Source organism: Kogia breviceps, chromosome 5, assembly GCF_026419965.1.
Source record: "Kogia breviceps isolate mKogBre1 chromosome 5, mKogBre1 haplotype 1, whole genome shotgun sequence".
NCBI lineage: Eukaryota > Metazoa > Chordata > Mammalia > Artiodactyla > Physeteridae > Kogia > Kogia breviceps.
Genome location: NC_081314.1, coordinates 28,780,429 through 28,805,155, shown reverse-complemented (window position 1 = coordinate 28,805,155; position 24,727 = coordinate 28,780,429). Strand labels below are relative to the sequence as shown.

General features: G+C 38.1%; 1 protein-coding gene across 4 annotated transcripts in view; it reads left to right on the top strand.

Annotated features, from left to right (window-relative positions):
* COL6A6 (collagen type VI alpha 6 chain) overlaps positions 1-24,727 on the top strand; it is a 177,283-nt gene that overhangs the window by 108,345 nt on the left and 44,211 nt on the right. For all 4 annotated transcript variants that reach the window (XR_010840635.1, XR_010840636.1, XM_059065465.2 and 1 more), the window contains 5 exons: positions 1,562-1,615; positions 9,171-9,206; positions 10,829-10,891; positions 12,844-12,906; positions 20,555-20,617. Coding sequence is in view for 2 of the 4 variants with exons in the window: in XM_059065465.2 (XP_058921448.2) it covers positions 1,562-1,615; positions 9,171-9,206; positions 10,829-10,891; positions 12,844-12,906; positions 20,555-20,617 (279 nt within the window). In the remaining 2 variants the exon portion in view is untranslated. The remainder of the gene's footprint in view (positions 1-1,561; positions 1,616-9,170; positions 9,207-10,828; positions 10,892-12,843; positions 12,907-20,554; positions 20,618-24,727) is intronic.

The following is a 24,727-nucleotide window of genomic DNA, read 5'->3' as shown; positions in this document are numbered from 1 at the left end:
AAGTAAACATGTAATGATGTGACAACTGTAGGGCTCAGAGTTTTAGTGGTAGAATATGAAAGGCATATAAAGAATTTGGAATCAGAGTGAATATACTTGATACAGAAAAACTATTTTTAGGAGCAGAATTATCCTTTATTCCTCCTTATCTACTACCCTGGGATTTAAGACACATTCTCTTCTTCTGAATTTGGGGTGACTTTCTTCACCAAGCCATACCCCTGAGGTCTCAATTTATGAAAGCAAACATCTAAATTCTACCTTAAAATGTAAGGTAGTTGATAGAAAGCACTAGCAAAAAAGTTGTTGGCCTTCCCAGGATCCAGAGGACACATAGCCTAAAAAGATGTCATATTATACATAGTACATGATAAAAAAAGAACGAGATCAGGACTTCCCTGGTGACACAGTGGATAAGAATCCGCCTGCCAATGCAGAGGACATGGGTTCGATCCCTGGCCTGGGAAGATCCCACGTGCCACGAAGCAACCAAGCCTGTGCACCACAATTACTGAGCTTGCACTCTAGACCCCATGAGCCAGCCACAAGTACTGAAGCCTGCGATCCACAAGTACTGAAGCCCATATGCCTAGAGCCCATGCTCCACAACAAGAGAAGCCACCACAAGGAGAAGCCTGTGCACCACAACGAAGAATATCTCCCCTCGTCACAACTAGAGAAAGCACATGCGCAGCAACAAAGACCCAACACAGCCAAAAATGAATAAAATTAAATCTTTTTTAAAAAAAGAACAAGGACAAGATCTGGTAGATCTATTAATCTCATGAAATATGAGATTTTTTCCGAGTTTTAAAAAATAATTATCTGGAAAATGTGTGTCTCTGGATCTTCTTGGTAAGGAAGTTCTTTGATGACTCCATCTGTGGGAGAAGTCTGATTATGGTAGAAAGATCTTTGCTTTGGGAAAAGGCCTCAGCCATATTTCATGCTCTGTTCCTTACCAGCTCTGTGACCTCAAGGTACTCTCTGTAAGCCTCAATTTTCTCATCTTCAAAATAGGACAAATAGCCTACTTTTGAAGGGGATGGTGGGAGTTCGATGAGAGACCCTGCCACATCATAAACCTTCAGTAAATGTTACCTGCCATTTTTATTAAGTGATAAATGTAAGTCTTGTTATAGACTCATAATCATTCCCCCCTTTTCTACCTTGGAAAGACTTGTGTGTATTGTGAGATTTTACTCACGTTAGGGTGTTAATCTACACAGGTTAGCCAGACAGAGCAAGGATTCCAAAGGTAGAAATCCAAATGAGTTGTAGCCATCCCTGACACATGGATGGCAACACAGTGGGGACAGTTTGATTTAAATACTCTAACTTATAGCCCAAACACAAGTTAGACGGTGGTGATGAACAGATGAAGTCATATCCACAGAGAGATATGAGTTGTTACCAGTGGATTACAGCCACATCCCATAGGGAGGATAACTTTAATTGGTGTGTCCCCATCCACCCTCTCAGGAGGACAACAAGCCAATGTTGGAGCTCACATGTCAATGTTGTGTCATTATTGTCATACATCTGTCTGTTCCTTTGACAGGGAAGAAGAGGCTGGCCAGGCCCCCCTGGAACCCCAGGCTCCAGAAGAAAGACAGTAAGAACCCCCATAGACAAGTCAGCCCACTGAAGAGGAGCCTGTATTGGGATGAAATGGCTGATGGTGGGAGTGGGCAGGATGGTTCCACTGGGACTCATTAGTTTAGGGAAACTGACTTGGGACAGAGCTGGCAAAGGACTCCGGAAGGGCCCTGAAGCTGAGGCAGGAAGGTGCTGGCTGCAGGGGAAGTTACCAATCAGAGGAAAGAGCTGGGAAAAGAGAACACAAGAGCAGCCAACTAGGGGAAGAGCTGTCAAAGTTTGGCCTATTCACTAGGCCAGCTGAGGCTTAAAGTCCAAGACTCCACTCCTCTGCCCAGTTTTATGACTGCTTAGAACAGTCAGTCCTGGTGTGAGTCCTCTGTTCTTACTTCCATTTTCTCTGCCTCGCAAATAAGAGGAGTGTGTTCCAAGATATAAAAATATTTTCTTGGATGGACTACAATGTATGAGCTCCTGCTCAGAAAACAGAATGCATAATAAGTGCAATATATTAAACTGGTTTTTATTTCTGCTAAATTTTAAAATATATATATTTTACTGAGATATAATTGATAGATAATATTGTATTAGTTTCAGATGTACAACATAATGATTCCATATATATATATATATATATTATATATATATATATATATTACAAGATGACCACCATTCAGCTAGTAAGTCTAGTTAACATCCATCACCACACATAGTTATGAATTTTTTTCCTTGTGATGAAAACCTTTTAAGATCTACTCTCTTAGCAACTTTTAAATATACAATACAGTATTATTAACTATAGTTGCCATGCTGTATATTCCATCCCATGACATTTATTTTATAACTGGAAGTTTATACCTCTTGACCCCCTCCACCCATTTCACCCCCACCCCCATTACTCACCTCTGACAACCCCAAATCTCTATGAGTTTGGTTTATTGGGTTTTGTAAGATTCCACATATAAGTGAGCTCATAGGATATTTATCTTTCTCTGACTTATTTCACTTAGCATAATGCCTTCAAGGTCCATCTATGTTGTCACAAATGGCAAGATTTCCATCTTTTTAATGGCTGAATAATGTTCCAGTGTGTGTGTGTGTGTGTGTGTGTGTGTGTGTGTGTGTGTGTGTGTGTGTGTGTGTGTGTATCACTTTTTCTTTATTCATTCATGCATCAGTGGAGACCTAGGTTGCTTCCATGTTTTGGCTATTGTAAATAATGCTGCAATGAACATGGGGGTATATCGGGTATATCTTTTTGAGTTAGTGTTTTTGTTTCTTTGGATAAATACCCAGAAATGGAATTTCTGGATGATATAGTAGTTCTATGTTTAAATTTTTTGAGGAACTTCCACTGCTAAAAAAATTATATATAATATATGCCTATAAAAATATATCTGAGAGCAAAATTAAGTCACTTGCTTATGAAACCTTTTGGGGTCTTTTTCATTTGTTGTTATTTTTTTCACTAAGTACTTTTTTAAAAAGATTCTGTGCTTGACTTCTTGGAAAAGTACTGACATTATAAAAGAAAATCTTTATCCATTAAGAAGAGATAACTTTAATAAAATATACTTAAATGCCTGCACTGGGTTCTAAATTAGACCTGTCTCTTCTCATTGTGCAACATTTTCTTTCCATTCTTTATTTAGTTATCCAGCCTTTTCCAACTTCCTCCACCCCTCCCAAAATATAAATATATATATAATGTTTTAAAATTGAGCAAAAATAAAGAGTAGTTTAATACATTTCATTTATTATGCATTGTATTTTCAAAGTAGAAGTTCATAGAACCAGCTTTTATACTCCATCGGGAAAATATTTTTATGTCTTGGAACACTTGCAAGGCAGAGAAAATGGAAATAAGAACAGGAATTATGTTTAAAACGTGTAGAATTTAATTGTTGGGAAAGCCATTTTTAATGCATCTAAAGATTTAAAAAAACATTTGCTATTTATTTTACTTTCTGAAAGTGTGTAGCCAGTTTACATACCCCAGGAAAATATTTTGAACTTAAAGAATATCATCCCCAAAATCCTGGCATGGGAGATGTACTTTTCTTGTTTCATAGAGGTTATAATCCCTCTACAAGCTAAGGCAGTATCACCATGTATTATTTAAATCACACAATTCCTGAGAAATATGGCCCCTTCTTGTGTTATAGATTCCGCAGTGTCATTGAGTAAAAGTAGAATTCCAGCTAAAGATGGCACAGTCAAGGGGTTATTTAATACTACTCCCTTCTGTGCAACTCACCAAAAACAACAAAAGAAATTTAAAATAAATTAACAAAGAATGACCACAGCTGCAAGCCATGCATGGTGACAGTATTGGCCAACTATTTTATTTTTTAGAGGTTTTATTTTACTTTATTTTATTGAAATATCGTTGACTTACAATGTTGTGTTAATTTCTGCTGTACAGCAAAGTGATTCAGTTATACATATATACACATTCTTTTTCACATTCTTTTCCATTTTGGTTTATTACAGGATATTGAATATAGTTCCCTGTGCTATACATTAGCACCTTGTTGTTTACCCATTCTATATATAATAGTTTGCGTCTGCTAAACCCAAACTCCCAATCCATTCCTTCCCCACCCACCCTCCCACTTAGCAATCACAAGTCTATGCTATATGTCTGAGTCTATTTATGTTTCATAGATAAGTTCATTTATGTTCTATTTTAGATTCCACATATAAGTGATACCCTATGGTATTTTTCTCTTTCTGATTTACTTTACTTAATATGATAATCTCTAGGTCCATCCATGTAGCTGCAAATGGCATTACTTCATTCTTTTTTATGGCTGAGTAATATTCCATGGTACACATATACCACATCTTCTTTATCCATTCATCTGTCGATGGATGTTTAGGTTGCTTCCATGTCTTGGCTATTATGAATGGTGCTTCTATGAACATAGAGGTGCATGTGTCTTTTCTTTTGTCTGGATATATGCCCAGGAGTGGGATTGCTGGATCATATATGGCAACTGTATTTCTAATTTTCTGAGGAACCTCCATACTGTTCTCCATAGTGGCTGCACCAACTTACATTCCCACCAACAGTGTAGGAGGGTTCCCTTTTCTCCACACCCTCTTAGCATTTGTTATTTGTAGACTTTTTAATAATGGCCATTCTGACCTATGTGAGGTGATATACATCATTGTAGTTTTGATTTGACTTTCTCTAATGATTAGTGTTGTTGAGCATCTTTTCATGTTTGACTAACTGTTTTAAAATCTGGATCCTAATAAGGCAGGCTTTGGAAGCTGACGCATACCAACTCAAACCTGAATCAGGGATCAGATGTATCTAAAAGTAGCTGCTCTAGTCCTGAAAAAGCTGATGAACAAAATCCATGGGTACTGTAGATTTTGAGAAGATATGGGAGTATACTGATACAAACACGGTTTAGCAGAGGAGGCAGAAATAATGAGAAACTGAAGACTATTCCATTTTTTAAATTACAACTTAGTAGCCTAGGCCAGGGAGGCTGCAAAGACAGAAGAAACAATGACGGTTACAACTCAAAGAAACTATGACTTAAGGGGCTTTGTGTGAATTCATGTCTCTTAAAGGCCAAAATTTGAAGGAAGAGGTAGCCATAAGTAAAAGAAATAATTCACAACGACAAAGTGTTTGAAACAACATATCTGTACCAAGTTTACTGTCACAAGTCCAGATACACCCCATAGTTATTCAGTAAATGGGTGGCCCTATTCAAAAGTGATTAATAATCAGAAATATCAATAGGCTTTATTATTAATTAATTGGATGATTATTAATCAGGACCTATGTATAGAAATTGCAAGAGAAAAGGAGGAAAACTACATGAGCAAAGGACAGATAAACCCTCACTAGAAGAGGACATATTCAAGGATAAAGAAGAATAACTCTGGCAAATAGTTCTCCAAAAAAAATAAGACAAATGATTGCTCTAAGAGTCTAAAGATCTGACAAGACAATAGAAAGTGAAGAAAGCAAACTGGTAGTGCTTGGGGAGCAATGGAAAAGGAAATACATGTAAAACTATGATATATTAGAAGCAACAAAAAGTTAGAAAAAGGATGACTGAAAATATATCCAGGCATATGGTAATCAAGAAGCCACAAAATCAGTGCTAGAGATGGAATATTGACAATGGAGAGCCAATAAATGTACAATTTGTGTTATTAAACACACCAAATGTAATGTAAAAAATTTCAAAAATGTAATAAAAGATAACTTCTTGAAACAGACTCAAATATGCAGAAAGAAAAGGCATACTCTGACTCAGAAAAAAACACTGATACAAAAATATCAACACTGAGTCACATTGCAGTGAAATTCCCAAACTTATTATAGAAAAGAAGAATCGAGAATTTCCAAGCAGTAAAGATAGAAAACTCAGTCTGTTTTCAGCCTTCTCAAAATTCAGGGCCAATAGGGAGCAGTACAATGGCTACAGAGTTCTGATGGAAATTAAGTGGTCCAAGATCTTTATACCTACCTAAGATGTCCTTTAAGCATATAAAGTAATCAATATGATCAAGCCTTCAAAATTTCAAGCAATATAACCCCTATGATCCTTTGTGTAGAAATAAGACTAAACCATAGAAATAATGATTACAGGAAAAAATGTAAATGTTATACATTTGACCATCTAAAAACCATATGCAAATAGAAAAGTGGGAAAAGGTATGGGGAAAGTTCCAAAATACTATGTCCTCATCTTTCATTGCAAGGAGTCAATGTCTAAACATCATCATAAGCTAAAATATGTATCACAAACATACCCTAACCTCCTAATTTTTAAATTTTTTAAAATAATCATTCTTTCCTCTTTGAGAATTATATATCTCTTACTGTCAAGAAATATTACCACCTCACATTTCCAGTTCTTTGTTTTGTTTTTTTCTTTTATTAAAAACAAGTGAAAGACGCAGAGAACAAACGTTTATTGATAGTGTTTCAAACACTGTGACAGTGATCCAGAGAAAGATTTTGGATGTAAAAACAAATTCCATATCCCTTACTTTGCCTGAATATAGGGTTGCATTCAGTTTCTCCTACCACAACTGGATGTATCCACCTAAAGCCCAAGTCTAAGCACATACACTTCCTGCTCCAAGAAACCCCGTGGTTTCTGTTAAATGGAGTATGAACCCTTCAGCCTACTATTTTCAGCCTAGTAACCCTGTTACTCCCCTTTTCTCTCACCTTTGACCCAGACTATCAAATACTCTTCCTAGTTTCCAGCCTCTACTTCATTACTTAGGCTGTAGTCTCTGTTAGAAAGACTTCTTTCATCCTCTACCTGTAAAACTCCTACACATCCTGTGAAACCCATCTCAAAAATCTCTTTCTTGAGGAAGAATTTCCTGATTTGACCAAGTGGATATGACTGCTTTTTTTGAAACCCATATTTCTTTGTTTTTTAATTTATTTTATTGAAGTATATTTGATTTACAATGTTATGTTAATTTCTGCTGTGCAGAAAAGTGATTCAGATATATATATATATACATATACATATACATATGGTCTTTTTCCTTATGGTTTATAACAGGATATTGAATATAGCTCCCCATGCTATACAGTAGGACCTTGTTGTCTACCAATTCAATATACAATAGTTTGTGTCTGCTAATCCCAAACTTCCAATCCATCCTCCCCCCACCTGCCCTCCCTCTTGGCAACCACAAGTCTGTTCTCTATGTCTGTGAGTCTGATTGTTTCATAGATATGTTCATTTGTCTCCAATTTTAGATTCCACATGTGGAATCTTCTTTCTTCTTTCTCTTTCTAACTTACTTTACTTAATATGATAATATCTAGGTCCATCCATGTTGCTGAAAATGGCATTATTTCATTCTTTTTTTATGGCTGAGCAATATTCCATTGTATATATGTGCCACAGCTTCTTTATCCATTCATCTGTTAATAGACATTTAGGTTGCTTCCATGTCTTGGCTATTATGAACAGTACTGCTATGAACTTAGGGGTGCATGTATCTTTTTGAAGTATAGTTTTGTCTGGATATATGCCCAGGAGTGGGATTGCTGGATCATATGACAACTCTATTTTTAGTTTTTTGAGAAACCTCTCCATAGTGGCTGCACCAATTTACATTCCCACCAACAGTGTAGGATGGTACGTTTTCTCCACACCCTCTCCAGCATTTATTTGTAGATTTTTTAATGATGGCCTTTCTGACCAGTGTTAGGTGGTACCTCATTGTAATTTTGATTTGCATTCTCTAATAATTAGCAATGTTGAGCGTCTTTTCATGTGCCTGTTGGCCATCTGGATGTCTTCTTTGGAGAAATGTCTATTTAGATCTTCTGCCCATTTTTCGATTGGGAGAAACCCATAATTCTGTCTTCCCCTTTCTTATGCTGTTTGATGTATTCTGCCTCATAAATATTTGTAATATTTATCTCCTCCCCACTAACCCACAGAGTGAGGGTCCTCTGAGGTCAAGAACTGTGTGTCATATTTATGTTCCTGTGGTTCCCGTCCTATATGCTATGTGGATAGTAGATCTTGGGTATATATTTCTCTGAATGAAACTGCAGTGAATTGAACTAGAAAAGATAAACCCTTGTGTTAAAAGAGTAGAGAGAGCTGCTCTTCATCCCTCTGATAGGGAGGTTTAGACTTTCATCTCAAGATAACTCTTCAGGTTTTAAAGAAATAGATCTCCAACCATTTCCCCAGACACATAGTCTATTTCTGAAATAACAATAGATTTTGACTGAAATATGATTAGAAGAATTTAAAGTCCACAATACTGACCTCACATAGAAATTTGACCTGAATATCTCAAATTTCCATCAAGAAAATGTTGTCTGATATTTATTGAATTTTGTAAATCCTGGATGTTATAACCTTACTGAGAGATCCTAAGTTAGACAATAAAATATCTTTGTCTCTTGATTCCCAGATTTATGAAATATTGATCTAGTAGGAAAAATCCATTTTGTCTAACCATTTTTTTGATTGAATATTTTATTAACATATTGAATTGAGTAACTCTTGAATACTTAAGATGATTCTTTCTTTTTTGACAGGTAAGCATATTTGGCTTCTTGAAGGGGAGGGAGATAAAATTAGTTTGGCTATTGTTAGCTTCTGAAATTAATCTATAATAAAGTTCGTAAAGCTAATTCTCTCAATGTTTCCTCTGGCTTCCTGCCTTTTGGCCACTTCTACTTCTGATTTCTGGCTTACTTGGTAGTACATGGGAAAAATGAAAAGAAATACAATTCAAATCAGCCAATTTTGGTGCTTGTGACCAGTTCTAGTAGTAATTTAGTGGAGGAAAATTATTGACCACAGTCTATTCTCACAAGTATTTATAGATTTACATTATCTATAGTTTTAATTACCTATTGCCCGAGGATAGAAATTCAGAGTTGGCAACATTTTGCTTTCATGGTGAAGTGGATAATTTAAAGCAATAAGTGGGAATTTTTCTTTTAATGTCAGTGCTTTAAGGTGTCCATTACTAATTTAAATTAAACATAAAAAGCATTTTTTTCAGAGTTAAAGATATCTACCTTTTTTTTCCTATTGTAGGCAGTTCATGGCCAGAGGGGACATACAGGCCCACAGGTACAGTAATTTTTATTTTTCTTAAATGCAAATGATAAATATTCTGTGTCCAGTCAAGGAGCCTGAATAAAGACTCTGGAAAGTCTCTTCCAAGCCTAAATTTCTTTTGCTTTTTGATAATAAGAATTGTGGAATCAAATTTTGAAAAACTTTTAGACTACAATTTAAAGAATTCAAACCTTAAAAGAAAATTAAAATTTGGGCACTTTAATCAAAAACTCTAAAAATTAAAGATAAGAGACAATACTTGGCCCAATTATCATTAAATTTAACTTTGTCTGGATTTCAAGTATTGATGCAAACTCTAGTAATTCAGTGGGTGATCTTTCTTTTAGATTTTTGTTCAGTTAACTCTGAACCTTATAATTTGCACAAACCCCTTTTTAACCGAGAGTACAATAAAACCTTAATACAAATTAGATAATCTGAATGTTTTGTTCAAAAGTTGACCATACCAACTGTCATATCATATCCCCTTTGTACATATTGGTGATAAATATATCATGAATAAATAAATAATAAATACATGAAACTGCAATATTTTTGAAAGAGCAGTGACTAAGAATTTTACAAAATTGAGGAACCACACATCTTCAGATTGAAAATACAATGAGGATAAATAACAAATCCACTCACAATCACATCATGGTAAAACTCCAGAATGTTAAGAAAACATCTTAAACACTACCAGAGAGAAAAGACACTTTTACCCATGACAGGAATAACCAATTAGATTGCAGCAGGCTTCTGTTCAACAATAATACATGCCAAAAAACAACAAAGTAATGTTTGCAGGTGCAGAAGAAAAATAACTGTTAACCTAGAATTTTATATCTAGTTAAACTATGAATGAATGTAAAACAGACATCTTCAGATAGACAAAGACTAAGAATTTACCATCCACGGATGTTACACACACACACACACACACACACACACACACTTTTTTCAAGGTTAGACTGCAACAAAACGGAGAGCAAATCCAGAAAAATGGCATGAAATGAATGAAATGAGATTGGGAAGAGAAAGTGTTGAGAAATTTCCTCTTTGTGATTTCTAGGAAAAGCATCAGTGAGGGACATTTAATCTCATCTAACCACTGAGGTGTAAACTTAGGCCATCCAATAGTCTAAATTAAATTTTTTAATCTTATTTGGAATTCTTATCTGTGGCAGAGTTCAAGAGCAATATGAAGGGAATGCTCAACTTTTGGTCCCTAGATATTCAATCTGTTTGAATATAAATACAGTGTAAGATGCCTGGAGATTTTTTAAGAAAATGTGGAGTAAATTGTTTGTTTTCAGGACAACACCCAAGTTTGATACAGTATATAAAAAGTATTAAAGGAAAAGAAGGAATGTGTGTGTGTGTGTGTGTGTGCGCACATGCATGTGTATAAAGAATGAAAGCCAATACACCAACGTATTAGCTGTGGTTATCTCAGATTGATGAGATTATAGAAGATTTTTATTTCCCTTCTTGTATTTACCTTTATTTTTCATATTTTTTGCAAAGATTCTGCACTGCCATTGTGATTGGAAAAATATTTAGAATCTTGCACATAAAGAAGACAAAATTTCTCAGGAAACGATGTTAACAGTTTGATTTCTCTCTCCTCACAGGGGAAAACAGGCATCCCAGGCCCAGATGGACTTGCGGGGTCACTGGGACTTAAGGGTCCTCAGGTACATATCAAGACTAATTAGGCTTTGAAAAAATGGTTCTGAAGAACCTAGAGGCAGGACAGGAATAAAGACACAGATGTAGAGAATGGACTTGATAGCTAGTGGGAAGCAGCCGCATAACACAGGGAGATCAGCTCGGTGCTTTGTGACCACCTAGAGGCGTGGGATAGGGAGGGTGGGAGGGAGACACAAGAGGGAGGAGATATGGGGATATATGTATATGTAAAGCTGATGCACTTTGTTATACAGCAGAAACTAACACACTATTGTAAAGCAATTATACTCCAATAAAGATGTTCAAAAAAAAAAAAAAAATGACTAGTCAGGCTTTGAGAACAGAAAGAAGAATCTGAAGCCTTGATAGAATACCTCCAACCCCCTTGCAGAAGTACAGATGTTTCAAGTGTTTTCAGGGTAATAAAGTAAGGAAGCAACACAGTCTTGACTTGTACAGCATTTGGTCTCCTTTATCTGAGTTTTGTCCCAGTCAAGAGGTGGAAAGGGAATGAACACGCTGGGTAGTGGTCCTTGTGCTGGCTAGTCCAGGACAGGGTCCAGGTTGGCTAGTGCATCCTAAAGAGACAAGCCAAGGAAAATACTGAGCCTCAAAACTGGAAATTTTGGTCAGTTTAGCACAGTAAGAGCTCAGTGTTATATATCTGGATGCCTGCGATGTAGAAAAAGTTGACTCTAGCCTAGGAAAGAATTGTTCCAAATAGAGCTGAGGTCTTCAGTGCGGTTATCTATAGTCATCTTTCTAGCTCACTTCTCCAGGGAGCTGCCTCGAGCACTTTTTCCTTTGCAAAGAGCAAGCCATGCTTGGCTCTTACCCTGATTACATGAGGGGAAAGGAAGCATGTGCCAGAGAGAGCAAAATGTAGCCTAAAATAATCATGAGAAGGGAAGAGAAGTCCTCAGAAATGCTGAGATGAAAGAAAGGTCATATATAAGAAAGTTAGAACATTTTTTTCTCTCCAAACTTTTACTTTTGAAATGTTGAGAAGTAAATTTGCTCTTTGGCAAATGCAGGACAAGCAATGGTCCTGCAATTTTTCAAAGTTTTAGTTCATGTAGCTAAAAAAAATTGAAGTAACTATTATATGTTAACAGCCTGCTGCACTGAAGTTGGGCAAAATATCCTTAGACATCAGATGAGAAACTTAATCCACATTTTACCAAGATTTCAGAGTAGTAAACAGTCTGCCCCTGGGACCTCTTTCTCTTTCTGACTCGATGGCTTTTCTTTGTCTTACTTGCCAGCCGAGGAGTGTTCACTTTTCTTATGTTCAAGTGAGAAATATTTGCCACTGGGATCGTGGGGAAGCATTTCAATAGATTGGCTGGCTTTACTTCATACTAAAGAAGTAATACTACATCTCTTCTTTCATTTTATAAACTCTTACTTTTTTATGACATAATTTAAAAGGAGATGCAAAAACCAAACACAGCATGAAGGTTCCTCTGCATAACATATGAAGCCAAAGTTAATAGGCAACATAATATTACAGAAGTAGAATTATCTAAATTTCATCTTACCATGTGCCATGTCTTATTTATGACCAGTATTCAGTGTGGTCATTAAATAGAAAATCCACTTAGTTATCCCAGTTTCCGATTTACATAAGTAAGGATTATTTTTTTAATGTAAGAAATACATTTATTTTGAGTACAAACATGCTTAGGATAATTAGAAAGCAATACTGGAAATTTCAGCTGTTCAGTATTTCTTCATTTTGACTACAAATGCCCAACCATTTAAGGGCTAGATTGGACCCTGTATCCTTGCAGAGAGGGAGAGCTCGACCGATCAAGACAGAACCAAAACCATGAGTGAAGTTCTCTTTCCAATTTCTGTCCATGTTACTGACTTAGCATTTCCATTTTTAATATTCAGGTTAATAATCTAGTGTTCTCTTTTAGAAAGAGAATAATGCTTTAATTCTCTGTTGTAGGGCCCAAGAGGAGAGGCTGGTATGAAAGGAGAAAAAGGAAGTCTGGGAAGTAAAGGTCCCCAGGTATGTAATGAGAGACAGTGACTGCATCTGGCTTTGATCTTGGCTTGAATATGGATGTCCTTATTGTTTCCTCCCTGCAGATGGAGTTATCTACTGCCAGTGAACCAGCAAAGTGTATGAAGTTTGACTTTGGGGGTCGATGTGGTTGCCACATCACATTCTGTTCCTTACCTTGCAGAGTGGGTGTCGTTATGTCAGAATCAGACACAGAGTTAGAAGATGGCAGCTCAGCCATTACTATGAGGTTAAGAATTCCTCCTCTATGTAAATCAGGTCATGTGACTTCCTTATCCCCATCCTCAGGGGCTTCCCTTTGCACCCAGAATACAACATACTTCTGTGGTTCTCAACTAACCACACATGAGAATCTCCCAGGATGACTGTAAAACATTCTACCACCTGGAACCCTCCCTAGACCAATTAAATCTTAATTCTCTCCAGGTGGTTCTAATATACACATCCAGCATTGGGAATGAACTGTCCAATATCAGCACTTCTCTACCTTCAAAGTGCATAATAATCACATAGAGAACTTGTTAAAAATGCAGATTCTGGGGACTTCCCTGGTGACTCAGTGGTTACGAATCTGCCTGCCAATGCAGGGGACATGGGTTCGAGCTCTGGTCTGGGAATATCCCACATGCTGTGGAGCAACTAAGCCAATGTGCCACAACTACTGAGCCTGCGCTCTAGAGCCCACGAGCCACAACAACTGAGCCCACATGCCACAACTACTGAAGCCCACGCACCTAGGGGCCGTGCTCCACAACAAGGGAAGACACCACAATGAAAAGCCCACACACCACAACGAAGACCCAACATGACCATAGATAAATAAATAAAATTATTTTTTTAAATGCAGATTCTGACTGAGTAGTTGTGGGATGGGGCTTGAGATGTGACACTTCCATCAAGCTCCTAGGTGATGCTGATGCTGCTGGTCCCCAGACGACACTCTGAGTAGCAAGTCCCTATACATGATCTGGTCCTTGACTACCTGCTATCATAGAATATACTTATTTGCTTAGCTGTGTGTCTTCCCTTCTAGACTGTAAGCTCTGTGAGGGCTAGGACTTTGTCCCAGAGCCCAGAATAAGAGTGCTTCCATACACATTTCTATAATGAATTAATCAGTAAATGAATGAATGAGTCTCAGTTGGGACTTGTGCTCTGGGCTAACATGAAGATAAAGGGAATCCATTACTTTGTGTCCATTAGTTAAACTGGGCAGTGGTCCAATGCTTAAGTGGATATGTTCATCATCAAAATTTTTTAGAAGCTATTTGCATGAACTTGTATCTCATGACACAATATTTTAAAGCATATTAATTCCTGCTCATAATGATATTCCTTCCTAATTTTGATAAATGTGCCCCCTTCAAAATGCATGAAAACTTTAACATTTCATGTAGGACTAAACTGATGAAATGTAGCTATTTTGGATTCACATCCTTGAATCATTGCTGGCACCACAAATCGGGATTTAAAAAAACAAAACAAAACAGTAAGTGCCAAAGGAAACATATATATGGTGATTACCTCATCTGTTTATATGAAATATTGAGATATAAAAGGTTTGAAATCCAAAGAGCTTGGTAATTCCCTTGCTTTAGAATCCAAAATTGTATCCAAGTGGATATTACTCAAATAAGGTATTCCACTTGCCATGTAGCATACTTCTATGAGAGGTCCCCTTTAATCTCACCTTGGCAGGAATGGTCATAGTCATAAATCATCCAGCCTCTTGGCATCACCAGAGTTAGTCAAAAGGCACCACTTCCCTCTAGCCTAGCTCTTCCATTTAACTGGCTGGAAAGTGTGTTTCTTTCTTTGATTGCTTTTCTGGAAATATCCTTGTCAAAACAGTGAAAGTGCCATTTCAAAGATGTATAGAATTTTCTGTGCTCAGGAGGTGATGAATTAGATCTCAAAATTGTTGTTTTCAAAGGAAAACCATGGGAGGCAAACACAATCAGATAGACAAGAGAGTATTATTCTTTATTGGCTCTATAAATTCACTGACATAGGCTTCATAATGTTTTACAGCACAAGAACCAGCCTCTCGAATGGAATTACATGAGTGTTTTCTAACTGCAGGCTTTAAAATGTTTCTTAGGATGTACATTTAGAAAAAGGGATGTGATTTCTGTTGACAGTGTTCTGAAGACTTATTAATTTATGCACTATTCCCCAGAATTCTGGGGAATTCTGCTTAGATCAAACGTGCTAATCCAGCCAAGTATATAGCTATGAGATAAAAGAAGTACAGTTCATGGTACAATGAGAAAGAAGAAAGAACTTTGAAAGGAATGGCATATTCTTTTGTACCTTCTTTTGTTCCCTTCTTGTTTGGTTTACCTTCAAGTCCTATACTAATATAACCAATGCCTAGAAAAGAAATGGAAAATCAGATGTAAAATACTAATTCCAGTTAGAGCTGGAATTATTCTTTAAATACTTAGAAATATCATATGAAATATCAAGCATCATATGAAATATCAAGGAAGGTTGAACTTATTCAGTGCAAATTTGGGATACAAAGTATAATTTCTGTTGTTATTTTTCTAAAGCATAGCATAGTAGTCAAGGGCACAGAGTCTGGAGCCAGCCTGCCTGGGTTAGATTGCCAAGTTTGTATCTTCCTGGCCCTGTGGCCTTGGGCAAATTATTTAGCCTCTCTGTGCCTCAGTTTTCCCTTCTGTAAACTGAGAATAGTAATAATAGCTAACACATTGAATTGTTGCAAAAATTAAATGGTTTAATATATATGAGCTTAGAACAGTGCCTGCAATATACTACACATCATAAATGTGTTTTTATTACTATACTGCATCAACATTACCTAAGTTAACAGGCTCATTTTATGCCCAAAGCATGCTAATGCCAATCCAAGGAAGGCCATAATAATAGTAACACTATAACAATATATAATCTATATTGCAGTCATTGAATTTCATCATTCTACATAATCCAGATTGGATGATCCATCAACCATTTCTTTTACTCACTTGACAAACATGTACTGAGCACTTCCTGTGTGTCAGGCCCTGTAGTAAAATAAAAGGGTGAATGAAACATAGAGCCTAGCCTCAAGTGCTCCCAGTCTCATAAAGGAAACTCATGCAAACAAATAATTGAGATGTGATGTACTGAATGTTAAAATAGAATTATACCCAAGGTAGAGTGGCGAGAGAATGGATGGAGTTAAAAGAGGAAGAGAGTGGCTTAGCTTTTGCAGGATAAGGAGGTGTTTTCCAGGTGACCAAGGGAGAGGCAGACACAGGAAGGGAACCAGGTTGTCTGAAAAGAGATCAAGGTGAGTTTGAGAAACCATAAATAGTTCAATGTGGATGGAGTGTAGGGCGCATGAAAAAGGATCAGAAGTTGAGGTTGGGGGCCATCTCCTACACTAGCACCATCCAGGTCAGCATCTTCTCAGGTGTCTTGGTGTTTGCTTTTGCATTAGCCCACCCCTTGCTGGTCTCTTGATTTTTATTTCTCAGACTTAGCTCATATCTGACTCTTACAGAAGCTGAGCATTTAATCTCCTTGAGTTGTTCCATCCCAGCATGATATTTGCTGGTTGTGAGTGTAGAAAAGATTTTACTCCCATAAAACTGAGACAGATTCCTTTTGAGTATGGGAAGAACCCACACCTCTTGCCCCTGCCCTGCCATATCCCATCCAAAGTCAACGTGTTCTTGGCAGTGCCCCAGCCATTTATCCCAAATTCCTAGTACAATCCCTTGTGATAAGATGCTACCTGAGGACATTTTTGAAACATTTACACCTCCTCTAAACATCTCCTTTCTATCCCCACTTAAGCAGTTGTGATTGCCAAGGACTCTGTCAGAGTGAAATTGTTCCTCAGCCCAAGTCCCCATGTTGGAGATTAGATCTGGCCCCAGCCTCCTGCATCAAGCTTGGAGATTCACATTTTTAAAACTCCAGTTTCAGCTGGTGCACAGATGGTAAGAGTTTTGGAATCCTGTCCCAGACATGGGCCTCAGAACAGCAGACAGAGTGGCTGACTGCCACTCAGTCTTTAAAGTCAGAATCAGGTTTCATTCCCATCTCATCCTCTTATTAACTGAGTGATTTGTGGTTAAATGCTTTGAGAATCTGTTTATGACTGATAAAATGGAGTTAAGAATATGTATCTGAACTACCAAATGTAAAATAGATAGCTAGTGGGAAGCAGCCTCATGGCTCAGTGCTTTGTGTCCACCTAGAGGGGTGGGATAGGGAGGGTGGGAGGGAGATGCAAGAAGGAGGAGAAATAGTTATAAATGTATATGTATAGCTGATTCACTTTGTTATACAGCAGAAACGAACACACCATTGTGAAGTAGTTATACTCCAATAAAGATGTTAAAAAAAAGAATATGTATCTCATTGTGTTGTTATAAGGATTGAAGAAGCCTATATATAATTATATACCTCTTAATACAGTGCCTTCCACAAAATAAATGCTCAATAAAAGGCTGCCATTACAACAAAGCCAATGGAGATTTGGCTAACACTCTTTCCCTTTAGATGCCCTGAGCTCCTCTTTATACTCCACAGCTGCTCTTGATCTCAGACCCAGGCAAATTTTTGACTCTTGATATCTTAGGAGTGGCAGGGAATTTTCCTTCGGTCCTTTACAAACATAGTCCCTTTTACAACCAGCTGTATTTGAGTAGGTAATATATCTGGGTAACAATTCACTGAAGTTTAAGCCCCATTCAAGCAGCCACAAACCCTGGTTTTGTACTTTGTGTGATTCTGCACAGGAAACAGGATCAGGTTTTCTGATTTTCTAATTACAAGACTGTCCATTTCCTTCCATCCATCCAAGAAATCTTTTATTTTGAAGGACTTTCAAACAGGATAATCTCTCATTGTGCTTGTGTGTGCTTGTGGGGACTATACATGAAGTAATCTCTGAGAAATCTCCTTCATCTCATAGAGCTCATTATGTCTGAAGGAAGCACAAAAAGTGAGCTCTTAATTAAGATGTCCAATATACCCCTTATTGTCAAGGACAATTAAAATCTCTCTACTTCAGAAGTATGTTTCATGTACATGTGAAGTACATGAAAATTTCATATGGAAAACCAACAAGTTAAACACACTATTTCATCCCTCTTGGGGACCATTCCTGGATAGGTGGATGAATAGATAGAGAAATGGATGGGTGGATTGATTGGTTCTACATACCATACTAAGTTCCAGAGATATGAAGTCAATAAAATGTGTCCCTTCTTTCAAGGAGTGTACAGGCTGGCATCTAGTGGATGACAGAAATAAATGAACAACTACCTACAGAGTAGAGGAATCTGTGGGACAATAATGTGGCCCAATTCAGCCAGGGAGTACAGGTCTTCTTCTTGAAACAGTGATGCTAAAAGTAAGATTTTCAAGAAAGGGAGATTGTACCTCTCCCTAGATGGGAAAATGGAACAGCTAAGGGAACATCTTGCATAGTGTGGAGACATAAAACAATAGGAAGAATTTGGGGACTTCAGATGGTTTGATGAGCATGACCATAGAGTGACTGATGACTGCAGAGGCATGCAATACCCACATTTTGAGGGATTTTACATATCAATAAAGACCTTCAATTTTATTCTGAAATCTACTCAGAATTCAGAATTTCAGACAAAGTGATAGCATCATCAGCCTGACATTTTAAATCAAAAGGGAAAAAGAAAGGAGAATGGATTAGAGCGAGGCCAGGCTCCATTCAGGGAAGCCTGGAATTTAGGCAAGAATGCAATAATGGCCTGAATGTAGGTGATAGCCATGGGAATGGAAGAGAGATGGATACAGAAAGGGGATAGAACCTATAGGACTTGTAGCTGATTGATTTTGAGAGATGAACTAGAGGGAGGGGTCTAGGATGATTCTTAGGTTTCTGGATTGGGTTTCAAGAGAAGTAGAGGGTGGCACTATTCCTTATGAAAAGAATAGGACTGAGAGTGACTGGTGGCAAATATGATTTTCTTTGGTAATCAGTTCCTATGAAATACCCAACAGGCATTTTAATAGATGATTCTGCTGTTCAGTTGAGTGGTTTGGACCAGAGTCATATATTTAAGAATCATTTTGTGGAAGTGGTATGTGAAAATATATGGGGTGTCACTCAGGAAGAGGGGATGAAGTGAGAAAATAAGATTAGAGGAGCCCTGGCATACATGGAGATTTAAGAGGCAAATAGAAGACAGAGAATCTTCAAAGTTTACTGAGAAGAGACCAGAAAGGGGCCAGGAAGACCATGGTAAATTGGTGTTACAGAAGTTAATGGAAAAGTTTCAAAGAACACATGATCAAATTCAAATAAGGTGAGAACAGAAAATAGTCAACTGGATTGAACATGCAGGTCATGGGAACTCCATGCAGTGATAGAAGTAAAAGTTAGAAAAGGTTAAGAGCTTTGGAGGATGAAGAAATTGAGACTTCTTTTTTAAGATGAAGAAGAGGGGAAAATGGAAGGTTGTAGGAAGATCATTATTGTCTTTCCTAGTAACTAATTCATTGTTCAACAATTTTTCCTATTAGGAAAATTTTTATGTCCAACTTATTACATCTTTAATTCTTTAAAAGATGAAAAGGTTAATGTTAATTTTTTTCTCATAAAATTAATTTACTAAGTATCATGCTTATTACACAGATTTGGTATATTTATTTTCAAATTATAGTAACCATGGCAAAAAAATGTGAAAATGATTTCATTTCACTGGTGTTTGGACTATTTACAAGTACTTGTAAATAGAGATTTCTGTTGCTATATGTTTGGATATGCCAAAGGAAAAATCCGATCCCAAGTGTCAATAGCATAGGAAGGCAGTTGGGCTGCCTCTGAATTGGAATTTTTTAATATTCAGCTCTAACGCTGTTCCAAGAAAGCATGCTTTCTAGAATATTAGAGAGACTTCTATTATATCAAATAGACTTTCCATATTGATGCATGGTATATTTATCCATTTGTTTCAATTTTGTTATTATGTTCTTCAGTAAAATCTTAAAGCTTTCTTTTTGTAGATCTTTTATCTTTCTTGTTAAATTCATTCTGAGTATTTTACAGTTTTTTTCTCATATCAATAAATGGAAATTTATTTACTTTTCTAACTTTCCTAGGAAAGAGAAAATGATGTCAGAATATTTATCTTGTACCATCTGAACATATCTTATGAGTGCTAATTATTTTTAGTAAAGTTTCTTGAGTTTTCTATTGTATTAATCATATTATTTGCAAATAAAGATAAGCTAACCTTAACAACAACAACATGCTTTTTCAAAACGAGGAACCAGGAATAATATAGTTCAAGGCAAACGTCATCTGAAATGCCTTCTTCAAATTTTAGACATTTTAGCAACATCTGCTATCACAGCAAAACAGTGAGAAACTAAAATCTCTTTGGAAGAGAAGACTCACAGGGAAACACAATCATTTAGGCAACATCTGGCCTGCATTACTTTATTAGTTTTCTTTTATTTACTAGTCTTCATTTGACAGCTGTGATACTTTTTTCCAGAACAGGGGTCCATAAAGCCATAACTCTTTTCGCATCTGTGGTTCATTTTCCTCTTAGAGGATACACCGAATGTTTCAAGGAAAGCTGCTTTACGTTCAGCTATACTTGCAATCCTTGTTTTGTTTCAGGGGCTTCCAGGGCCAGCAGGAGAGACAGGGAGTCAAGGCCGTGTGGGAAGCCAAGGAAACAAAGTAAGTCACATTCTTTTATACACACCAAAGCTGAGGTTTTCTCCTCAAGGGAAGTATGTCTGGTTATATTAGCCAGAGCCTTTTCAACACAAAAGAGAACATATCTCATTGCCCCTATACCCTGACTTGGTTCTTAGAGAGCCAGCATCATCTAAGGACGTGGGTGTGGACCCAGATGAAGTCAGGGAATGCAGCTCAGCATCATCTCACAAGGGGCTACACCCAGTCTGAGCTGAGGATCTCAGGGAAGGGGGACTGTTCTAGGATAGGCGTTTCTTTCTTCCCCCCACTTTCCACCCTTCCTTCTCTTCTTTTATTCTTCCTTTATTTCTTTCCTCCATGAATACAAACTCTTGCTGAATACCTTTAAAGACAAAGACACTACACTGCCATTCAGCTGGACTAAAGTCAGCCCCAGGAGAGCAGAGATCTTTGTCTGTTTTGCTCACCGACGTATCCCTAGAACTTCGAAAAGTACCTGGCATGTCATAAGTGCTTAGAAAATATTTGTTTCATGAAAGAATTTCTGGGTTATGTAATGATAAATATGACATAGAATCAACCCCACAGAACTGAGAATATTTTCAAGATAAGAATCTATGACATAAAAAACTAGTCAGGGATAGTGGACTGAAACGGAGGTTTAAACATAGTGTTAATAGAAGTATTTCTGGGCTGGGGAAAGAGGCATCATAAGGATATAGACTTTGAGTAGACTTTGGAAGGTAAGAAGTATTTGGCAAGCAGAGGGGGCATGAGGAATTTAGGTTGAAGAAATAATGTGAAGGAAAGCACAGGATTGGAAAAACCCCATGAGCCGGTATTTGGGGGATGAAAAATGATCCTGTTTGGGGGAACATAAAGAACAAGAAAATCTGTGGTGACTGACTTGACTAGGTAGCCAGCACAGTGTTATTTACAATTTGTGATTGGCATGTACAAGTGCAGCCAGACTTTGGAAGGTTTTAAATAGGCAACTCAATGTGGGAATATTTTGAAGACTGAGAGATTAGAAGCTAGGAGGCAGGTTGGTGTCCTCTCACAGTCTCCAAGACAAGCAGTGATTGGATGACTTAACAGGGTGAGGACAGGAGGGACCCATGATGACTCTGTAGGGCTCTCCCAATAGGGAACTGAGGCAGAGAGAAGAAGGCTGGATGACTCTGGGCTTCCAGCATGAGCAGGAACCCCATCACAGAAGTGGGAAAGTCAGAGTTAGGAATAAGAGTGAGGGAAAATGCTTGGTTTGGGGAAAAGAGGAGAGGGTCTAGGACTGGTTGGAGATGGAGGTTTCAGAATCATTTGGAGTTTAAAAGGACTCTTGGTGATGACCATTTGTAAGAAGGGTAAGTGGAGGATGGGAAAGAAGTAGAAAAGTACACTGGATGCTGAGAAGGAGAGTCCTAGAAAGGGAGGTCAGGAGTCTCAGCTGGCATCGAGCAGGTAAGAAAGAGAGGACTGGAGAAGCCACCACATCTGATGGCTAAATGAGCCAAAGAATAGCTTCCAAAACATAGCAATTGACTGGCTGCAGAGGACTGAACAATGTGTTCATGAGGAGGAAATGGATGCTGGGCTGTAAACTACTCTTTGGAGAAACTAGGCTTTGGGGGTGAGATGGGACATTAACTGCTAGTACTAGCAAGGTCTAGAACAGATTGGAGCAGGCTATTTATTTGTTTTCAATGATAGAAGAGGCTGTAGTCTACTTTTATAAACAGAGAAAAGAAAAACAGAGAGAAAGGAGGAGGTTGAAGATGTGAGAAAGTGTAGATAATTAATGGAGAAATTTCTTGATGGCATAAGAAGAGGGGTGAGCATTGGAATGGAGAACTGCTAAGAAGGGTGGACATGATGGAGCCAGCAGCAGAGTGTTAAAAAGACAGCTGACTGCAGGATGAAATGCGATCCATGAATGACAAGGATAATCAGCTCCAAAAGGAAGGGATTACTAGAGCATGCGGTGTAGCAATAATGGTCTGGAAAGGAAAGTTTGGAACAGATACATTGCTGCCTTCTTGCCCTGGAGAGGGCTGCAGGGGAAGTGGTGTCACTGGTAAGAACACAGTTTATCTTGCAGTGAGGATGTGTGTGTGCAGACATCATGGGTGTATAGTGAAGTTTTGCATGTGAAATGAAGGCACTCCATGGGGTGTGTTGGAAGGGACCAAGACAGGGATGGAGGGACCCTAGAGGAGGATGCAGCTGAGCATGTAGAAAGAAGTGTGGAAGGAGATAGACAGGAGCAGGGTAGTTGTGCCAAAGAATATCATTATTAATAAGAGGGACTTTTGAATGGGAGGGGCAAGAATTTGGGGGGTAAGTGCCCTCAAAGCAAACCCAAACCCTTTGGGCAGCCCCAAGGTGGACCAAGTCTTCTAGACTCATAATTAACTGAGATGAGCCCCAAACACTTGCTCCTGCCTTACTCCATTAAGCTCAACTTCTTAGGGAGGCAAGCAACACAGCAATTAATACTGAGCTCAGCACCCGGCTGTGACCAATAATAAAGTGTTTGACCCTGGACAAGCCTCACAGCTTCCCTCATCTTCCTGCCTTAAAGCAGATGTTCTCAAATTTCAGTGTGCCTAAGAATCCACTGAGAAGCTTATTTATAAAGGCATATCCTTGGGCTCCACCACCAGAGACTGATACCGATGGGGTCCTGGAATTTCCTTTTGCCCGTGGACCCCGGGTAATTTGGAGGCATGTGGCCCCCAGAGCACACTGTGGGGGACACCGCCCTGAAAGAAAGGCTTCAGGGCAGGTGATCTTCTGCCTCCCTTCATGGAACCCTATTCTCTTCCCACCACCCGCCCCCCGGGGTCAGTCAGTGCTGGTGGACGTTTGTTCATTTGGACTCCTCACATGTACTGCGTTGTCATTCTGTCCTTAACAATGAGTAAACCACTCCCACTCCTTCAGCATGGGCTGGGCACCCTTCCACACTCTTTCTTCCAGAGAGAGCTTTGTGGAAAGGGCAGGGACAATAACTAGACGGTGGAGAAATTTAGCCAAGCCTCCCTCAGCCAGATGGTCAAGGTTACCATCAATAGTGCCAGCCATGTTGATAGGATATAATCTTGATACAATGTGATAAAAAGGGCAATTCACCTCCGTGGTCTTTTCTCCCCAAACTCATAAAACGCAGCATAATCATGAGCACAGTAACAGGCAAACTGAGGCAAACATCAGGCAAATGTCCCCCAACTGAGGGACCTTCTACAAAATATCCGATCAATGCTTCTCAAAACTGTCAAGGTCATCAGAAACCAGAAAAACAGATCAACTGTCCCCGTCTAGAGGAGCCTACAGCGACATGGGGTCCTGGAATAGGAAAAGGAGATTAAGTGGTAAAAGCTAAGGAAATCTGAATAAAGTATGGGCTTTAGTTAATGAGTTAATATCCATGTATTTGCTGTGACAAATGCTTCTACTAATGTAACTAATGTGATATTAAAATAGAGGCGGCTAAATGTGGAATGTATAGGAACTCTCTGTACTGTCTTCACAACATTTTGCACATTTAAAATCTAAACTTTAAAAGCTTTTTTTTTTTTTTAAGAAAAAGAGTTAACTTTCTTTTGTAAGCCTATGTTAACTTTCCCAGGTAGCTGGATTTCCTCACTGGAATACTGAGATTGATTTATAATCCACAGTAGGTGTTCTATTAGTCAGAAGTCAGTAACTATTGCCAGGGATGTTGTGCTACTTTGGCTATCTTGATTAAAAGTAGATTAATAGGCCTCTTGTTTCTGCAGCAGCCAGCATATTTGCATAGATCATCATGGAAAACTGTTTTGTTAATTTTTTAAGACAGTACAGAGCCTCCTCTTTGACTTATGGTAAGACATTTCCAAGGGTGCGGCTCATAGAACTGAGCTGCTAAGATGGCAACTTGCACTAAACAATACGTCAGACTTGCTGGGGCTTCATTTATCAATGGAGGAGACTTCACTCACCAACAACAGCAGTTCCTCTTGTATTGCTTACAGACACAATCTTGGCCACAAACTCATTATCACTGTGATACACATGGATGCAGTTGAAAATTCTTGTCTTAGTGCCATCATTTCTAATTTTCTTTATAAAAATAACCTAATAAGGACA